The 20,143-nt window shown below is 43.0% G+C and overlaps 2 protein-coding genes across 4 annotated transcripts in view; one reads left to right on the top strand and one right to left on the bottom strand.

The window, feature by feature from the left end:
- MED12L (mediator complex subunit 12L) overlaps positions 1–20,143 on the bottom strand; it is a gene marked incomplete at both ends in the record, with an annotated part of 383,094 nt that overhangs the window by 229,918 nt on the left and 133,033 nt on the right. The window lies entirely within an intron of this gene.
- On the top strand, positions 17,922–18,881 carry GPR171 (G protein-coupled receptor 171; the record flags this gene model as incomplete). The annotated part of the gene is made up of 1 exon (XM_080695439.1): positions 17,922–18,881. One exon carries the CDS (start codon positions 17,922–17,924, stop codon positions 18,879–18,881), a length of 960 nt encoding a protein of 319 aa, XP_080551565.1.

The raw sequence follows: 20,143 nt of genomic DNA, 5'->3' as shown, positions 1-20,143 counted from the left end.
CAGGAAGATTGCCAAGTTCCAACCAAACTGGACAACTCAGCAAGACCCTATCTCATAATAAAAAAGAGTATTGGAAGCCAGGCACGGTGGTGCACACTTGTAATCCCAGGACTTGGGAGGCTGAGACAGGAGGATCACAGGTTCACGGCCAGCCTCAGCTACTAAGTGAGGCACTTTGTAACTTAGTGAGATCCTGTTTCCAAATTAAGAATAAAAAACAGGGTCAGGGGTATAACTCAGAGGTAGAATACTCCCGGATTCCATCCCCAGTACTGGAGAAAAAAAGAATAAAAAATGGGGCTGGGTGTATAGCTCAGAGTTAGAATCCTCCTGTGTTCTATACCCAGCGCGCGCGCGCGCGCGCACACACACACACACACACACACACACACACACACACACACACACACACACAGGTTGGGGATGCAGCTCAGTGCTAGTACAGCCCTCAGTTCAATCTCTAGTACTAGAGGAAAGGAAGAAAAGAGAAGGGCTACGGATACTAGTTTATAAGTTACCAAAACTAGGTTCTTTTCCTGCTATCCCCTGGCTAGGTGACACTTATACAACCTTTCAAATATTCTTCCCAGACATTTTTGTAAGTAATGCTTGTATCTACTTCATGCTTCACTATACATGTACCAATAAAGAAATTATTTTTAATACTGCCAAGTGTTTTCTTAATGTATCAGGAGGCAATACAGGACTTGCTCATAGTCAAGACATGGGTAGCTTCTCTGCTGTGCTCAATTACACATGGTAATACGAGGAAGACAGAGACCAAGAGACCAAGAGGACGCACAAAATCTACTTGCCACTGACTTTTTTTTTTCCCCTAGTGGTACTGGAGTTCCTGGAAACCCTTCTACCTCTGGGCTACACTCCCAGACCTATTTTATATACTTTTTTTATTTGGAAATAGGGTCTCTTGAGCCAGCGTGGCTGGCTTCTAACCTGCGCGATCCTCCTGTCTCCGCCTCCCAAGCGCAGGGATTACAAGTGTGCGCCACCACGCTCAGCTTGCCGCTGACTTTTTAAAATAAGTACTTTATGCTCTGGGACCTCCTTACATTTTAGGCAAAATTCAGAAAACAGATCTTAAATTAAAGTAGGGCTGGGAAGATCCTCCACCAACCCCTCCTTTATTCTCCAGTCTCCAAATAGTTCCCAATGTAGGGTCACATAAATTCTCACAAAAAGAACAAAAGTTGCTGGGGCTATGGGAGACATTGCTGGGGCTATGGGAGACATCCCTGGTAAAGCAAGCACACTCGGCCAGGTGTGGTGGTGCACACTTGTAACACCAGCATTTGGGAGGCTGAGATGAGAGGATCACGTTTCGAGGACAGACTCAGCTACTTAGTGAGGCTCTTTGCAACTCAGTGAGACCTTGTTTCAAAATGAAAAATAAAAATAGGACTGGGGGTGTTGGAGGTAGAATGCCCCTGGGTTCCATCCCCAGTACCGCAAAAAAAAAAAAAGAAAGAAAGAAAGAAAGAAAGAAAGAAAGAAAGAAAGAAAGAAAGAAAGAAAGAAAAGTAGGCACACTACAATGTTTGGTGAAATATACTTGCCAAAAAAAATTCTAGCTGTGTTTCCTCTTCACATCTCCCTGTGGACAGGGCCTACGAGTAGATCATGGGGTTTTAAATGTCTCTGACTGGGCCAAAGGAGAAAATCAAAAGTGAAAAAGAAGATGAGCAGCAGCAAGTAATGCTTGCGGTACCTGGGTTATCTCCTCAGCCTCCGCAGATTTTTCCCAGTAATCCCAGCACCACTGTTCCCTGGATGGGTCACCTGTCCCTGTGCAGTGCCGTGCCGTGCCCTCGTGAGAACCGTGCTGCCTTAGTATGGTTCTGAGTGTGAATGCAAGGTTTCTCGGGAAACATGCCATGGCAATAAGGTCACTGAGCAGCGATGCTGAGTAACCGTGAGCGCACATTACAGCTCTGAGATACAGAGACACAGCTAGAGTCAAGGAGGCAGAGCTGGCAACGGTGGGTTAACCCAGAAACTTCGCAGAGAGCAGCAGAGAGCAGGCAGGCAGGGGTCACAGCTTCCAGGCCCCTCTGTATTCAAGGCCCCGCACAGGTCTCCTGAGCAGGCTGCCCGGCGCAGCCCAGGGCCCTGGCCCAGCTGCCGTGGTGGCAGGGAAGGCAGCGTAAACAGGCTGGCGAGAAAACGGGAAGTAGGGTGAGCGTGCACTTGTGCCTCGCCAACAGAGCCCAGAAGGCTCGGCGCTCCAGCCAAGTGCTTCCCCATTTTTACAAAGTGTAAAATCTAAATTGCAAGGAGAGTACTTAAAAGCAAGCACCTCTGTGGGTAGAAGATGATATGACGGGTGCTGTTCTGCTCCGGAGTGCAGAAATCATGTAGACAGGTGGAGCTTATGACTGAGGCCGTAAAAGCCCCCCTAGCGAAGTATCCTTATGTTGTCTCAAACTGAATCGAGGTTCCATTTTGGTGAATAAACAATTCAAGTACCTACATACACACACAGAAAAGTTCTGACCTGATTTTTATAAAATAAATACTTGGAACAAGAAGAACCAAGAAACCGACAGCAGAAAGGTCGCACGCACATAGCGTGGCTGCACAGGACACCTGCCCGCTGAGGCTGGGAACCCCACGGTGGTCTTTCGTGAAATCTCATCACTGCCAGTGCTCACGCACTGGGGTGACTCCTTGGACGCCATGCTCCTGTCCCAGCAGAACAAGTAAAACTTCTCCCCTGGGAGTCACTTCGCCCTGATGGCAAGTACAGAGTGGAGTCAGCTGCAGATAACACGACTGAGTCCACCAACCCCAGGCCAGGAAAGAACACGAGCCAATTGGAGCCAATGACAGCAAGTCCCAGGTTCTCAGGCAGGGGTGCTGTGCACATGTAAAAGCTTCTTCCATTGGAGCATCACATGAAGACACACTAGAACATCCTAGGGGTTGAAACTACCTCCATGGAAGGCAGACTGCAAAGATGGGGCAAATTCAGTCCTGGGTCCACAACTGAGCACCTGTCTCAGCCCTCACAGACAGCCTGACCCACGGCTTTGGGTACGGCAGAAAGGAAGCCCCTTAGTGCATACACTCAATTTTAGTTTTTGTTGTTGTTGTTGTTGTTGTTTTTCTGCTGGTGAGGGTACAGATACCAATAGATGAGAAAGTCTTATAAGAGTAATTCAAGCTGGGCATGGTGGTGCATGCTTGTAATCCAAGTACTTGGGAGGCTGAGGCATGAGGCCAGCCTCAGCAACTTAGGGCCTTTGCAACTTAGTGAGATCCTGTTTCAAAAGAAAAAATAAAATAGGACCCGGGCATGGTGATGCATGCTTGTAATCCCAGTACTTGGAAGGCTGGGATGGGAGGATTGTGGTTTGAGGACAGCCTCAGCTACTCAGTAAGGCCCTCCTCAGCTTAGCGAGACCCTGTTTCAAAATAAAAATAATTTTAAAATGGGGCTAGGAGTGCAGCTCGGAGGTAAAATGCCCCTGGGTTCCATTCCCAGTACAGCATATAAATACATAAATACATAAATAAAACAAAATCGGGCTGGAATGTAGCTCAGACATAAAATGTTCCTGGGTTCAATCTACAGCACCACACACACAAAAAAAGTAATTCAGAGACCCTAGAATATACACTGCCATTAGGCTTTGCTGCTACTTGATTTTACAAAGTATGTGGTATTAGCTGTCTTCTGTCTTGAGCCCTGCTGCTATTACCTGGCTCTTTTACTAACCCTGAACAACAACAAAAAAATGGTGGGGGAGGAATCTATGGATAGAAAACGTATCTGCAATATCAAAAAATAATAGACAAATTAAAAATGCAGAAGGTCATTTAAAAGCCACGCCCTGGATGTCTTTTGGAGGAGCAGTACTGTGAGGGTCTGTGTGCAAAGAAGAAAACAGGTACCTCTGGCTTTCAAAAGAAAAGCCACCACTTCCTTTTGGTCACTTGTTCTTTGCAAGACACTGATGGTGTGTAGATTTCCACGCCAGAATGGAATATCCCCCAAAAAGAACCGCTTTCATCAAGTGGTTTAGCTCCCCATCTGCCACTTTTCAAAGTCTCACCACTTCACAGCACTGCCTGTACTACAGTATTAAGTGGTGCACTGATTTACCTGCCATCAATACAGCCTAGGAACCCTTCCGGAGTGTCCCCCAAAGTCTCATGTGCTCAGAGGGGGGCTTGTGGAAAGCGGCTGGGTGGCGAGGGCTCTGACCTGACAGGGGTACTGGGGGCTCCTTCTACTTCTTGAAGCTGCTCATTGTATACTTATCTGCTTTTCCCCTGGTCACAGTCATCGTTAACATCCCCTTCCCAAGCCACCTCGCCCTGCTTCCTGTACCTTATCTGAAATATTTTGAGGACCTGTGATACAGAACTTGAGACCAAGGTGCAAACTTGTTCTCTGACCACTCTACCGGCGTCACCAACCTCAACCCACCCAGTGCTGGTAACTCAGGAAGCCTAGAGAGTCACCACCTCCTAGTACCCCAGTCCTCCTCATAGGGTACATTGCTAACCCTCCCCCAAAGCAGATAGCAAAGTCCTAAGGCTCACTGTCCTATCCTTCCAATTCCTGATCCAAAATGACACCAAGAAAATATGGTCCCCAAAGGCTTCATACACCACTTCATTTTATTTAAAGCAATAGTCTCTTTTATAGGCTGAAGAGAGTCAACAGTTAAGTTAAATTGTTTATGTTTATGTTAAGCCATTAGCTTTCTGAAGGAATATCTGCTTTTTCTAAGAGCTTACCGATTGAAATGAGACTTAATCCTCACTGCCTTTGTAAAGTAAAAGTCAGTGTCAACTCATTATCAAATATTCATTTTCTTGTTAACAAAACATGCAACTATTTAAGAAATTGAAATTACATGATCAACTGTATCTTCTCATCTGATTGATATCGTAAACAAAGGTGCAAAATACTGTTTTGTAGTAAGAAAACCAGAGTTGCAGTCCAATGCTATGCAAATATAAAAGCATCTTTCTGGTGCAGTGGCTCGCACGTGTAATCCCAGTAACTGGGAGGCTGACACAGGAGTTTAACGCCACCCTAAGCAAAGTAGCAACCATCTTACAAAGTGCGGGCAGGAAAGGAGGACAGGCAGGCAGGCAGGCAGGCAGGCAGACAGGCAGGCAGGAGGTACAGCTCACAGGTAGAATATCCCTGTGTTTAATCCCCAGTACCACAAAAAATAAATAAATAAGGACTCTGTGAATGTTTACAAAGTTCATTCAGGATGTTTTAGCTAAGAACTAATGAAAAGCAATAAGGAATATGTATATCTAACAAAAGAGAACAAAATAAAAATTAGTCTATATTATACCAGATAATGCAGTAGCAATCTTATTGTAAGCCAATAAACCAAACCCACCCTTCTGCCTGTCAAGCATGACTCTCTCCCCAGACTTCCGGTCCCAGCAGTGAGACCTCTTGGGCTCTGCTCCCAACCACACCACAGCACGCAACTTCACCCCTGCTGTGATTCCCAGCACTCATGCCTTCCTGTATGATTTCAGATCCTTTCTGCCTCGCACTTAATAAAACTGTGATCATCCCCTAAGTGGCTTCTCCTCATCTACTTTCTCTCCCAAGCCAACAAGCTCCTTGCCATCATCATTTTAACCTAATACCTCTGAAATGACTGCCTTTGCCTTGTATAACTTCCATGAGCTCTACACTGTTTACTTATCACAGTCCTTCGAAGCATCCATGATTGGGCCTCAGTCTTTTCCCCACAGAGATCCTGCTACGTCAACCCAAATATACAAACTGCCTAGCAGTATCTAAGCACACGCCCTGCACCCTAAGGATGTGCGTGGTCCCCGAGCACGTCACCCTTGGCTCAATCTGCAGAAGCACCCATTGCTCGGCCTTAGGAAGGAGGACTCAGAGCACTTCTGATCCCCAGGGATGCTAACAGCACAATGTAAACCCGCATCGGGGCAGGTTCCTGGGATAAGAGACCCATCACCCTTCTACAACACAACCTTCAAAAAGAAACAAAGATATTCTCTAGAGTGGAGGCTCAGGAGCAGCCTGAATCAATTAATACTTGCTGAGAGTTTTTCACAAATACTTGATCAAGAAAGAAAGACTCATGCGGCAAGACAAAGGGAAAATTCATTCTAGGAGCCTTCTGGCAAGTAACCACGGAGCTTCCAAAAGTGCGCTCTGTGGTTTGAAAATGGGTAAGACATAAACTCGGTGGAAATGGATCTTTAACACTCAAATGTAAAGAAAGGAGGGGAAACCCACAAACTTCGGTGACTAAAAAATAAACAAGCTAGTCTTTGAAAGTTCTTTTTCGGGATTCCCCACCATCATGGAGAATTAATTTATTCCTGTGGATCAAATAGCGTAGCCACACCTCAAAAGTAAAAAAAAAAAAAAAAAAGTTTGAAATGTAGGTTGACTCAAAAACACTGGGCAATGAATGAAAGACAAAACATGCCAAGGACCAGCCAGGGCAGAACAGGAGGATGGAGAGGTACTCAGCTGCCGTTCTAACTCAACGTTTGAGACTATGAGACCAAGAACTCTTAACACAGTGGCCAAAGGCTCACGTTCTCCACAGGCTGCCCTAGTCACTCAGTAGTGCTTCCCTGGGGAGATATAAATTAGCCACTCATAATCAGGATGTAAGCTATGACTGATGTCTTAAAGTTTAACCAATGTCCACTGTCCTTAGGTATCCTGAAGATAAATTCATCTTCAGCTTTGACAAGATTTAGAACATCAGCTTTAGATGGAACAAACCAGGGTGATACTGATGCCTGAAAGAATCCAAACATTCAAAATTTCATGAATAAAAACTTAGTTTTTTTTTAATTAAAAAATGTTTGAGAATACGTATCAACGACCTTTGCCTTCAGATCATTTTCAAAATCTTACTCTCTGCCGGGCACGGAGGCACACTCTTGTAATCTCAGTGCTTGGGAGGCTGAGACAGGAAGATGGCAAATTCATGGCCAGTCCTAGCTACTTGGTGAAAAATTCTGTGATGTAATAAAACCCTGTTTCACTGTAAAGAATAAAAAATAGGACTGAGGGTATAGCTTGAAGATAGAATGACCCCAAGTTCAATCCTCAATACCGCAAACAAATAAATAAAATAACGTTCTTACTCTCTATTTTGTTAAAAAGGTAAAACTGAGGCAGAAATTAATAATACACTAACAATATCATCATGGGTACTGTATGTCTACACCTCACTTTAAAATTACTCTGCCAACCAGTAAGATAGATCGCAGGCTCAAGGAAGGTCTAAATAATTTAGTGAGACTCTCAACAACAAAATGTTAAAAAAAAAAAAAAAAAAAAAAAGGCTGGAGTATGTGTAGCTCAGAAGTAGAATGTCCCTGGGTACAATCTCTAGTGTGTCTGGTCTGTCTGTCTCTGTCTGTCTGTCTGTCTGTCTGTCTGTCTGTCTGTCTGTCTCTCTCTCTCTCTCTCTCTCTCTCTCTCTCTCTCTCTCACACACACACACACACACACACACCATGAAAAAGTCTTTAGATTAAGGAAATTAGGTGCTTTTAAAAACTTTTCCAGCCAAGTTTAGTGGCACATATCTATGATTCCAGCAACTCAGAAGACTGCGGCAGAAAGATCACAGGCTCTAGGTTAGCCTAGCAACTTAGTAAGACCCTGTTCCATCACCAATACCACAACAGGGCAGTTGTGGGGGCCACTTTCAAAATGTAAAACTAGCCAAGCACGGTGGTGCACATCTATAACCCCAGGACTTGGAAGGCTGAGACAAGAGATCACAGGTTCGAGGCTAGCTTCAGTAACTTAGCAAGAAAGACTTTGTTTCAAAATTTAAAAAATTAAAAAAAAAATACCTTGGAGGTAGAATGCCCCTGAGCTCAATTCCCAGTACCATAAATAAACAAACAAACAAACAAACAAATAAATAAATAAATAAATAAATAAATAAATAAATGCAAACCCAATGTCCTCTGAAAGTATGTTGGGCGGAGCTGGGAACATATGAACTCACCTTCCAGAGGCTGCAAAGCCATGGAGACACCACCCCAAAGCACTCAAATTCAAGGTTACAAGCGCTGAACGGGGCCTGGACCGATCAGACAGCCCCCTTGGTGACCAAGCTCCCCGTGCTGCACTTCTGCTGGGAGACAGTGACTGGGAGCCGGGGCTCTAATACAAGCTGAACTGGCCAGGCCGGAATCTCATCGTGCCTCAGTTTCTCTCTGTCTGTAAAGTATGTAGTCTCATAAGCCTCATAGATCAGTTTTCCTTTATTTTTTCAACAGAAAATAAGTCCTCAGATCCATGCCGGGGTGTGGTAGTGCCTACCTGTTTCTGCCATTTGATTTCCCCTTCTTCAGTAGTTATAAATGGCTTCTAACTTAGACTTAAAAACCAAAGTTTCAGAATGTTACACTTTATTTTTTAAGTGTGTTTTGGTGCTGGGGATTGAACCCAGGAGTATTCTACCTCTGAGATAAATTTTTTTTATTTTGAAACAGGGTCTCAGCAAATTATAGAGGGCTTCACTAAGTAGCTGAGGCTGGCTGTGAACCCAGATCCTCCTGTCTCAGCCTCCCAAGAACTGGCATTACAAGTGTGCACCACCACACCCAGCTAAGAATGTTATACTTTAAAAGAAACACTTCTGGCGGTGCACACCTGTAATCCAGGTACTTCAGAGGCTGAGACAGGAGGATTTCAGATTCAAGGACACCCTCAGCAACTTGGAAAAATCCTGTTACAAAATTTTAAAAAAAAATTTTTTTTTAAAGGTGGGAAGTATAGCTCAGAGGTAGAACACCCCTAGGTTTAATCGAAAGAAAGAAAGAAAGAAAGAAAGAAAGAAAGAAAGAAAGAAAGAAAGAACCAAATACTTCTTCTGAAATACTCTGTTTAGTATTTGTATTCCACAAAATACAAAGAATTACATGCACAGATATTGCCAAGATGGCTTCAACAATATTTTCTTTCTTGGTTTATAACTTGTAGACAGTTTAACATGTTACACATAAAATACCCGTGAAAACAACTAATACATCATTTTCTAAATAAAAAGTATTTCCAGGACAGATGTAAGGAAAAAATAACTTTGCCCCACTTCTTCCCACTTGGGTTTCTGAGATACTGGGTTACTGACGACGCACAATTTCCTGAAACACTAACAAAACACACTCTGAAAACATCTGTCCCCCGGCAGTGAAGGGGACAGAAAGAAGGGGCTGTGGAAAGTTGAATGAAACTTGTAGAAAGGGAGGAGAGAGGGGGCAGAGGGAGACTGAGGGGGCGGGCAGGGGTGGGGGAGGGGCAGACCAACCCCTGTAGATGGCAGGCTGAAGATGTTTGCCTACACTGGATAGACTTCCACATGCTGGCTACCCAGTTCATTCTCAGCAGGAAGAATTCAAGTGGGTTTCACTATTAAAGATCAGTTCCCACGAGGCTAAACCAGGGCACTCGGGTGACATCAACCATGCTCTTCCATTTCTAAGAACAGTGCTCTGTACTTTTCAGTTTTGTCTAAAATCTTAAAATAAATCAGGGCAGCAAAAATATAAATATGCCTAATTAGAAAAGAAGAAAATAGAGAAAGAAATAGGAGAGGGAGAGAGAGGGGAGAAGGGAGGAAGGGAGAGAGGGAGGGAGGGAGAGAAAGGGAGGGAGGGAGGGAGGGAGGGAGGGAGGGAGGGAGGGAGGGAGGGAGGGAGGAAGGGAGGGAGAGAGAGAGAGAGAGAGAGAGAGAGAGAGAGAGAGAGAGAGGGAGGGCGGGCGGGCTTGCTAACAAAACTCTTTGATCTCAGTTTTTCTTCTTACAGCATTAAAACCATTTGCCACAAGCTGGGCATGGTGGTGCATGCTTGGGAGGCTGACACAGGAGGATCACAGGTTCGTGGCCAGCCTCGGCTACTTAGTGAGGATCTCCACAACTTAGTAAGACCCTGTTTCAAAATAAAAAATAAAATATAAGCCAGGCGTGGTGGCACACGCTAGTAATCTCAGCACTTGGGAGGCTGAGACAGGAGGATTGCACAGGTTCAAAGCCAGCCTCAGCTACTGAGTGAGGCTCTCAGCAACTTAGTGAGACCCTGTTTCCAAATAAAGTAAAAAAAAAATAGGTCTGGGAGTATAGCCCAGAGGTAGAAAAGCTCCTGGCTTCCACCCCCAGTAACAACAAAAACAAATAAATTTTAAAAATAAAATAATAAATAATAAATAATAAAAAATAAATGGGGCTGGGGGTATAGCTCTGTGGTAGAATGCCCCTGAGTTCAATCCTCAGTACCACACACACACACACACACACACACACACACACACACACACACACACACACTTGTCATTCAGTGTGCAGCCAGCTCTGTCTCTAAGTCCTCTCCCTCTAGGCTCTACCCCAGGGAATGGGAGCTCTGGTCACAATCTCTCTCATACTTGTCTGTAAATGTGTCATTTCTACAAGTGTTCTCTGCAGTGAGTCCTGTCCACAGAAGAACATCTACTTCCTAAAAGATGGGTGCCATCCTAGCTCTCTTAGGATGAAAGAGGTAACCTTGGTACCAAAAACAAAATCGAATTTGAAAGCTTCAGACACAGTATCTCTCTACCATATAAGTGAACATATATAAAAATGGCAAAAAAATTGTTACTATGTGAATATGAGAATAATGGTGGAATATCTGAAACCAATGGCCATTATAATCATGAATCTCCTTTTCCCCCAAATTCCTTTAACTCTCCCTAAATTCCCATTCACAAGACATTTCTCATCTAGTTTTCTGAGAAATTTTTCTTTTGAAACTGGTACTCACGGGATTTGTTTCGGATTCTAAAGAGATCTCTTCTGACTTTTTCCTTATTATTTGGATAAATGACAAAGAACTGTTAGGAGAAACCAAGGCACCTACCAAACCAAGCCCATGAAGCCTTATTACACGCAGTCTCTCTCTCACCAACCGGTCCCTGGCTTTCACTGACAAGCCAGCTCTGAACCAACATATTCACAGCCCCTGAAAAGATACTCAGAGTCAGTAGTTCATGCTCTCTTTTATAAAAGCTCGCTTCTATAACAAAGATGACCTTTACAAAGCCAGCTGATCATGTGGATGAGGGCGATCCTTCAGAGCCAACGACTTTTTGAAGGGTCCCCACCACCACGCAAAGTTCCTTTCAGACATTCAGTTAGCAACATGTTCTCAGCCATGGGCAGGATGAACGTTTAACCAAACACTTTAAATGCACGCTGTAGGGGCCCTTTGGATATAACTTATTACTAACTTATTACTAAACACTGATTTCAATTCATTTAAGTTGCTTGGGTGGACTTGACAAATACCGCAGGTCTAATTTCAGAACTTAAAAAAACAGATACAAATATATTCTTGAATAAAAAACTATAAAAAAATCATATGCACAATATAATAACATTGTAAATGCTGGTGTTACAATGTACGCTGGAGAAGTATTTGCTCACACGCCTTATATCTTTAACACATGATTATTTCAAGGCATAAACAGTGGCACTCTTTGAAACCATCATGACACAAAATAGATCTTGAGTACTTTAAAAAAAAAAAAAAGGCTAGATACATAGGCATTACAATGGACAAATGAAAATCTTTCCTCTCAAAAATACAGAGAAAATTGAACTGCTTAGGAAACACACACATAAAATTTTATCTGGGGAGGTGCAACTTCTTTAGGAGATTTTCATACAGTTAAGGCATTTGCAAACCACAGTTTCATCTACGTCAATCTGCAACATCTTAAAACCACACAAAAAGGAGAGGAAATTTTTAGTAGCGCCAGCAAGCCTGCAATGGAGCTGTGACTGCTGAGGCCCGCAGGGCAGCTCAGGCCCCTCTGAAGACGTGGAGCTAGGCCTGTGCAGGCCAGAGAAACGCCCCAGGTATGTCAGTTTAAATACTTAATTTACTCAAATGCTTTTCCAAAGAAGGCAAATTCATGATTTTTGGTGTTTAAGTAAAAAAAGGCCAATGTGTTGCTGTGTAACAGAGAATCAATCATTACGCTCTACCGGTAAACTACCCCAAATTTTCTCCCATCTGACAAGCCATTTATCTATCCCCAAAAAAGACAGCCTGATTCAAAGCAGACCAGACAAGCGCAACTATTCAGTAACTCACTTTACAACAGGATAGATAATGGTCACGGTGGAGGTCTTCAGATCCGCTCTCAAAATGATTTTCCTCTACAAACATTATAATATGTAATTTCAAAAACTTATGCTCAGTGAGGGTAGCCAGTTACAGAAAGTGAAGGGCCGTATGTTTTCACTCTTGTGTGGGAGCCAGAGAGAAAAAAAGAGGGCCTTAAAAAATGGGGGGAGATACTAGTGGGATGACGGAGGGAGGGGAGCCGGAGACGGAGGCAGGGAGGGAAAAGGGGAGCTCTGGGGATGAAATCATTCAAATGGTCCTTTTCTTACAAAGGAAATTATTTTTACCGCCATAAAGACTATCTATGGGGAAGTGGGGCTGGCCAGGGGAGCGGGGTGGGAACCAGAGAGAAGTGCACTGAACACATGAGTAGATGAATCTGTTGCTCTGAAACTCACTGTGATGTAGACTCACAATGCAAAGCTGGGCGTGGTGGCACATGCTTGTAATCCCAGCATTTGGGAGGCTGAGACCCGGAGGATCACAGTTCACGGACAGCCTTAGCTACTTAGGCCTTCCGCAACTTAGTGAGACCCTCTTTCAAACTGAAGAATAAAAGCCGGGCGTGGTGGCGCACGCTTGTAATCCTTGCACTTGGGAGGCAGAGACAGGAGGATCACGCAGGTTTGAAGCCAGCCGTGCTGGCTTAAGAGACCCTGTTTCCAAATAAAAAAGTATAAAAGAGGTCTGGGAGTGTAGCCCCAAAGTAGAAGGGCTTCCAGGAACCCCAGTACCACAAAAAAAAGAAGAAGAAGAAGGAGGAGGAGGAGGAGGAGGAGGAGGAGGAGGAGGAGGAGGGGGGGGAGGAGGAGGAAACAATAGGGCAGGGGGTGTAGCTAAGGGGTCAAATGCCCCTGGGTTCCATACCCAGATCTGCAAAATAATTATTGTCATCATCGTCATCACAATGCACCAGTTAAAAAAAAATTTTTTTTAACCTGGGTACCAGTGATGGTACCCAGGGGCATTGCCTCCAAACTACACCCCCTGACCTATTTTTTATTCTTTATTTTGAAACAGGGTCTCACTAAGTTGCAGAGGGTCTCACTAAGTAGCTAAGGCTGTCCGCGAACCGGGATCCTCGATCTCCACCTCCCAAATGCTGGGATTACAAGCATGTGTGACCTCAATCAGCTCAAGAATTTTCTTAATTACTAAGATAAATGAAGATGATGTTTCTGCTGTGACAACATGTTTATTGCTAGTGATATGGGAAGTCATTAGGCAGTGGGATTCATCTACATAACTACACTGAATCTTGCTAGATATAACTTTTAGTTTGATAAGCAAAAAAACTGTTTTTCCATGGTAACTCCAATACAAAATCTGAGGGACTGGGCATGGTGGTAGACACTTGTAATCTCAGCATTTGTGAGGCTGAGATAGGAAGATCACAGGATGAGGGCAGCCTAGTGAGACCGTGTTTCATAAAAATAAAAATAGCCAGGCATAGTGGTGCACGTTTGTAATCCCAGCATTCAGGAGGCCTAGGCAGGAGGATCGCGGTTCACATACAGCCTCAGCTACTACTTAGTGAGACCCTGTACAACTCACTGAGTCCCTGTTTCAAAATAAAGAATAAAAAATAGGACTGGGTGTGTTGCTTAGAGGTAGAATGTCTCTGGGTTCCATCCCCAGTATGCAAGAAGAAAGAAAAGGAGAAAGAAAGAAAGAAAGAAAGAAAGAAAGAAAGAAAGAAAGAAAGAAAGAAAGAAAGAAAAGAATAAAAAGAAAATCTGAGGGTTGTTTTTTGCCCCTCTAAGCAATGGTTACTCTGTGGAAACTAAGAAGATACTTAAAATATTTTCTTGACTTTCCTGGAGGGACCTTTGAGTACCTCAAATTTCCAATGCCTAATACTTGGTTGGCAAAATACTTTATCAAATACTTGGTTCTCAAATTTGTGATAGCAAATGTGGGCTATTTTGACAGCATAATTTAACTTCTAATCAACATGACCGAAAATTTAAATAAACTATGCTTCATTGGAGTCTAGATGGAATTTCATAAAAGCAAACGTAAGGTACTCCAGGATTCTTAAGCATTACTGAATCAACAGTCACACTGTAATCATCTTAAATAAATCACTCGTTTATAGAAAATATTTTCGGTGCTAATTGAAGAATGTTAATTGATCAAAATAAGCTATCGTAATTCTTCTCTTCACCATATGTCTTACTGATACGGCTCTTTGTATGCACTGACTCCCTTGAAACACATCATGTTGTTACTATTATTAGGCAACATTTGGTGTAAAAGTGCTCTAGTCAAAAATCTTACCACTAGACACAGGAAAAATAAAGGTGGGAGACTAGATAATGGACACTGATGCTAGTTTTTGACAAGGAGAAGAAAATTACGCTTAGAGTTCCAAGGTACAAATAAATGATGACTGCCAAAATCAGGGATATTGCCTGGCGTGGTAGCGCACGCTTGTAATCCCAGCACGCAGGAGGCTGAGACAGGAGGACTGCGGTTCGTGGACAGCCTCAGCTACTTAGTGGGGCCCTTTGCAACTCAGTGAGACCCGGTTTCAAAATAAACAATAAAAAAATCAGGCTGAGGTTATAGCTCAGAGGTAGAATACCCCTGGGTTCCATCCCCAATAGTGAAAAAAAAAAAAAATCAGGGCTATAAGAAGCTCAGAGAAGCGTACAGGAGCACTCGGAGGCAGACAGACTCCTTTGGACCTGGGATAGTCAGGATTCATGAATAGGGAGGATAAAGGCACAGATCTTAGAAAATGATCTACAAAGGAAGAATCTAGTCCTGCGCAACACAAGTGCCAGGCTGATTTGATGGATAGGTGGACATTTGCACCTATCATTAAAGTCCCACGGTTCCAACCTTCTATCACACGCAAAAGTACAAAAGCAGAAAGAAACCTCTCACAGAAAGTGAAGGTCCGATCAATTCAAAACAGGGAATGGGAGTGAGCTCAGAGGTAGATGGTGTGGACAGCTGAGCGTGTGCAACCTCTGGGTTCAGTCCCTAGCAACCAAGAGACAAGGAGACTGAGAGGACAGCAGGGAAGAACTAGGCTTTAACTCTGAAAGTAAAATCTAAATGTATAGGATGGGATGTAAGTTAAATACATACACACACATATACACACTTAATACACACGTGTAAACATTATTGTATTATAAACACGTGTGTGTGAAGCTGGGTGTTGTGGTGCACGCTTGTAATCCCAGCATTCGGGAGGCTGAGACAGGAGGATTGCGGTTCGAGGACAGCCTCAGCTACTTAGCGAGGCCCTTTGCAACTCAATGAGACCGTTTCAAAATAAAGAATAAAATATAGGGCTGGGGATGTAGCTCGGAGGTAGAATGCCCCTGGGTTCCATTCCCAGTACCGCAAAAAAAAAAAAAAGTGTGTGTGTGTGTGTGTGTGTGTGTGTATGTGTAACATTAAAAGACATGAAAACTAAGCCTAAACTTCTTTTGTTAGAATTCAGGAAAAAAGTTAAGAATTAATATTTATTCCAGCTATTTTACCTGAAAATTGCTTAGGACCTAATTCCTGCCACATAGTAATCCCTTACCATGTAAGGGTTGGCTGCTATAATAGGAACCATTTTCATTATACTCATGGCTGCTGGTGCTGCTCTTGGAACGCGCTCTGAAGCGCTTCTGAATGAGACCAGGCTGTCTGTGCTGGGATCCTGGCCCTAAAATGTACCCGCTATATAACCTGGGCTACCTGACCTTGGGACGTCTCAGGTCTCTCATCTGCGAAACAAAAGTGTAATGCCGCCCAGATAGGAATGGTGAAGGGCTGTATCATAGTTGCCAGACTGTGCTTAACAGTGTTCATTGGGTGTAGTATACAATGGCATACTCACGAATCCTAAGGAAGCAGGGAAAGGGAAAAGCATATTCCTTTAATGGATGCTTTAATACAGAAAGTTTTACATACATCTAGCTAGGCTTGGTGGCACACGTTTGTAATCCCAGGACTTTGGAGGCTGAAACGAGAGGATCGTAGGTTCACGGACAGCCTGAGCAACTTGTGAGACCTTCTGCAACTTAATGAGACCCTGTTTCAAATAAATAAGGAATAAAATGGTCCTGGGGTTGTACCTGAGAGGTAGAATGGCCCTGGGTTCAATCCCCAGTACCACACACAAAAACAGTTTTGTGTACATCTGCTTTATTATCTGTTTACATATTGTTTCAGTCTGAGGTTTATATGATGGACCATTAAATAAGTGATATAATTAACATTTATTGTTTTAAAGAGAGATTTAAGCTGGGTATGGTGGTACAAGACTGTAATCCCAGTACCTGGGAGGCTGAAACAGGAGTATCACAGGTTCAAGGAGAGCCTCAACAATGATTTTTAATAAATATATCACCTCTACATATCTTAATTAAATATATTTAATCAATTAAATATATCACTGTAACAAATAAGTTAGATAAATGCAGGAAAGAAAGTCTGTATTTGGAGTAATAGTTGTCATCGAAGAAGAAACAAAACTTAAAATCTCATGCTGATTTGGTAAAATGGCATCTTATAGTCTTTAGAGTTTTCATGTCTTCTTTGTAACATTTTGAACTAAATCTTCAGAATCCAGTGTGCGTGTTACATTTGTAGAACGCGTTGGCGCAGCCTGCCTGCATTAAGTGCTCAACAGTTATGGGAGACTAGAGGTGCTGGCAATGGATCTCACAGGCCCATTCCATCACGAAATTAGAGCTAGGGCAAAGGGGGCGATTAAGCACCCTTCAAGATCACAGTCTAATCCTTCAACTCTTTCTGCTAGAAAAAGAAAAAAAGAAAATCTTCCTTCTGAAAATGTTCTAAAAGGCTACATAATAGCTTTCTTTTAAATAGTACTTTTCAACCTAGGCCTGAGATGGTGCACACCTCTAAAATCCCAGCACCTGGGAGGCTGGGACAGGAGGATTCACAGGTTTGAAGTCAGCCTCAGCAACATAACAAGAACCTTCAGCAGCTTAGCAAGACCCTATTTTTAAATTAAAAAGAAAAAAGAAAAAAAATTTTTTTGAAGATTTAAAGAAGTTTATTAAAACGATAGAAATACAGAAAATAGAAATACAGCCCCATGCCAAGATGGCATGGGGGGTGACTCTAAATGAATACATCCCAAAAAAAAAAAATTTAAAAGGACTGAGGATGTAGCTCAGAGGCAGAATACCCTGGAGTCCAATCCCCTGCACCAAAAAACAAAAAATAAATAACATTTTTCAAATCTTACTGCAGCTTGCCATCACCCATGACTTCCCCTAAGCCCAGGTTCTCCCAACATCAGAAGCTTTAAAATCTATCAAAGGAGAACCAGAAAGTCCCACTGAAGCTCTCCAGACACAACCACAAGACACAACACACTAGCTTCCTCTCTGCCCCTGTCAGGACCTCTGTTCACTTACATCCTCTCTCAGAGGCCTCCCACCCACTTGGGAAGAGGCAGTCACCAGAATGCAGAACCGTGAGGTCAAAAACAGCCCTCTGAAAACACATCCACGTGCGATTTCCTGAAAATCAAAGGTTGAAAACCCTGCATTTATGCACAATGTTCAACGTTCCCACCACTCCACACAGCGTGGATAGTTTACCCAAAAAAATTCCACCTAAAACCCAGAGAGACCATGGTATTTTGAGGACAAATGTTTAAAAAAAATAGTTTTTAATTTTAATGACTAACCTCCCCTTTCGCTCTCTCTTTTCTTACCAGAGCCTTTTAATCGGAGTCATCCTTCCTTTCCCCCAAAATGACAAATAGTTCGTTCTTCTGTCCGATTTACAGAGATTTGGAGCCATTCACGTACTTTTTTTATTTAGTTTTCCTTGTGGGAATTATTGGAAGCTGTTTTGCCACCTGGGCTTTTATACAAAAGCCTGCGAATCACAGGTGTGTGAGCATATACTTAATTAATCTGCTGACAGCCGATTTCCTGCTCACTCTGGCCTTACCGGTGAAAATCGTTGTTGACTTGGGTGTGGCGCCCTGGAAGCTGAAGGTATTCCACTGCCAAGTCACAGCCTGCCTTATCTACATCAATATGTATTTGTCGATTATTTTCTTAGCGTTTGTCAGCATCGACCGCTGTCTCCAGCTGATACGCAGCTGCAAGATCTACCGAATACAAGAACCTGGATTTGCTAAAATGATATCCGCGGTCGTGTGGCTCATGGTCCTGCTTATAATGGTCCCAAACATGCTCATACCCATCAAAGACATCAGGGAGAAGTCTGACGTGGGCTGTATGGAATTCAAGAAGGAGTTCGGAAGAAACTGGCATTTGCTGACAAACTTCCTGTCCATAGCAATATTTTTAAATTTCTCGGCCATCATTTTAATATCCAACTGTCTTGTCATTCGACAACTCTACAGAAACAGAGACAGTGAAAACTACCCCAACGTGAAAAGAGCTCTCGTCAGCATCCTGCTAGTGACAGCAGGCTACATTGTGTGTTTCGTTCCTTACCACGTGGTCCGCATCCCATACACCCTCAGCCAGACCGAGGTCATCTCCGACTGCTCCACCAGGATCTCGCTCTTCAAAGCCAAGGAGGCTACGCTGCTCCTGGCTGTGTCAAACCTGTGTTTTGACCCTATCTTGTACTATCACCTCTCCAAAGCCTTCCGCTCAAAGGTTGTGGAGACCTTTGCCTCCCCTAAGCGGAACGTGTCTCAGAAAGAAAAATCAACATTTGAAAATGATGCCTAATCTGGGCGTGGTGGCGCACCCTTGTCATCCCAGCGCTTGGGAGGATGAGACAGGAGGATCACACAGGTTCCAAGCCAGCCTCAGTTACTTAGTGAGGCTGTTAGCAACTTAGTGAGACCCTGTTTCTAAATAAAATATAAAATAGGTCTGAGAGTATAGCCCAGAGGAAGAAAGTCTCTGGATTCCACCCCCAGTACCACAAAAAAAAAAAAGAAAAAAGAAGAAGAAAATGATGCCTAAAATGTGGGAATTTTTGCCAGGCACAGGGTACTGTACCTAGCACTTGGGAAGCTGATACGGGAGGATCAAGGGTTTGAAGCCAGTCTTAGCAATGCATCAAGGACCCGGTTTCTATTTTTCTTTCTTTTTTTTTTTTTTTTTTTTTTTTTTGGTGGTATTGCGGTGGAACCCATGGGTATTGTATGTCCAAGGTACACCCTCAGCCCTATTTTACTGTCTTTTTATTTTTAAAACAGGGTCTCACTGAGTTGCAAAGGGCCTTGCTAAGTAGCTGAGGCTGTCCGCAAACCACAATCCTCAGGTCTCCCAAAGAGGATTACAAGCATGCACCACTGTGCCTGGATTTAATTTTTTTTTTTTAATGTGGGATACTGCATGTTATCACTTCTTGCCTTACTGGATCATTAAGTTTTGAATGAAATAAAACAAACAATTGAAACTTAGTAATTTTAAAAATACAGCTTAGAAACTCGGCCTCTAAATGCAAGCCAATCTGTGCTCTCAGGGCTATGGTCACTCTTGATTTGTACAAGAAAATGAAATAGAGTTGGTGAACCACTGTCAAACCTTGTAATATCCTTGAAATCAAAAACAAGTTCGTGGCATAGACTCAGGGTACTCATTTAAGTACTTACAACTGATTTCTCAAAAATATGCAAAGTAATTTTTACTTTAGTTACAGGAAGTACCTTGGCAACACACCATTAATGCCTTCAGGTCACTTTAAAAACCAAACCTCACACGAACCCCCACCTGGTGCCTAAATTATTTAATCCATCACTTCAAAAGACAGTAACTTTTCCATTTGCTACTCCTCCAATTTTTAAGCTCTAACCTTTTCTAACACAAGAGCTAAAGCTTTTATTTAAAAAAAAAAAAGGTTTGCAAATACATGGCTAATGTCAAGTATGTTAAATATAGTTAGACTCAATATGTAGGTAACAAAGGCTTTCCTGCTGTTAGTAATGATAAATCTGACAGTTTGTTTTTGTGTTGGCATAATATAAAAATAGGCCCTGTAA

The sequence above is a fragment of the Muscardinus avellanarius genome (genome assembly GCF_963383645.1).
Source record: "Muscardinus avellanarius genome assembly, chromosome: 5".
NCBI lineage: Eukaryota > Metazoa > Chordata > Mammalia > Rodentia > Gliridae > Muscardinus > Muscardinus avellanarius.
This window is presented reverse-complemented; position numbering and strand designations above follow the sequence as displayed.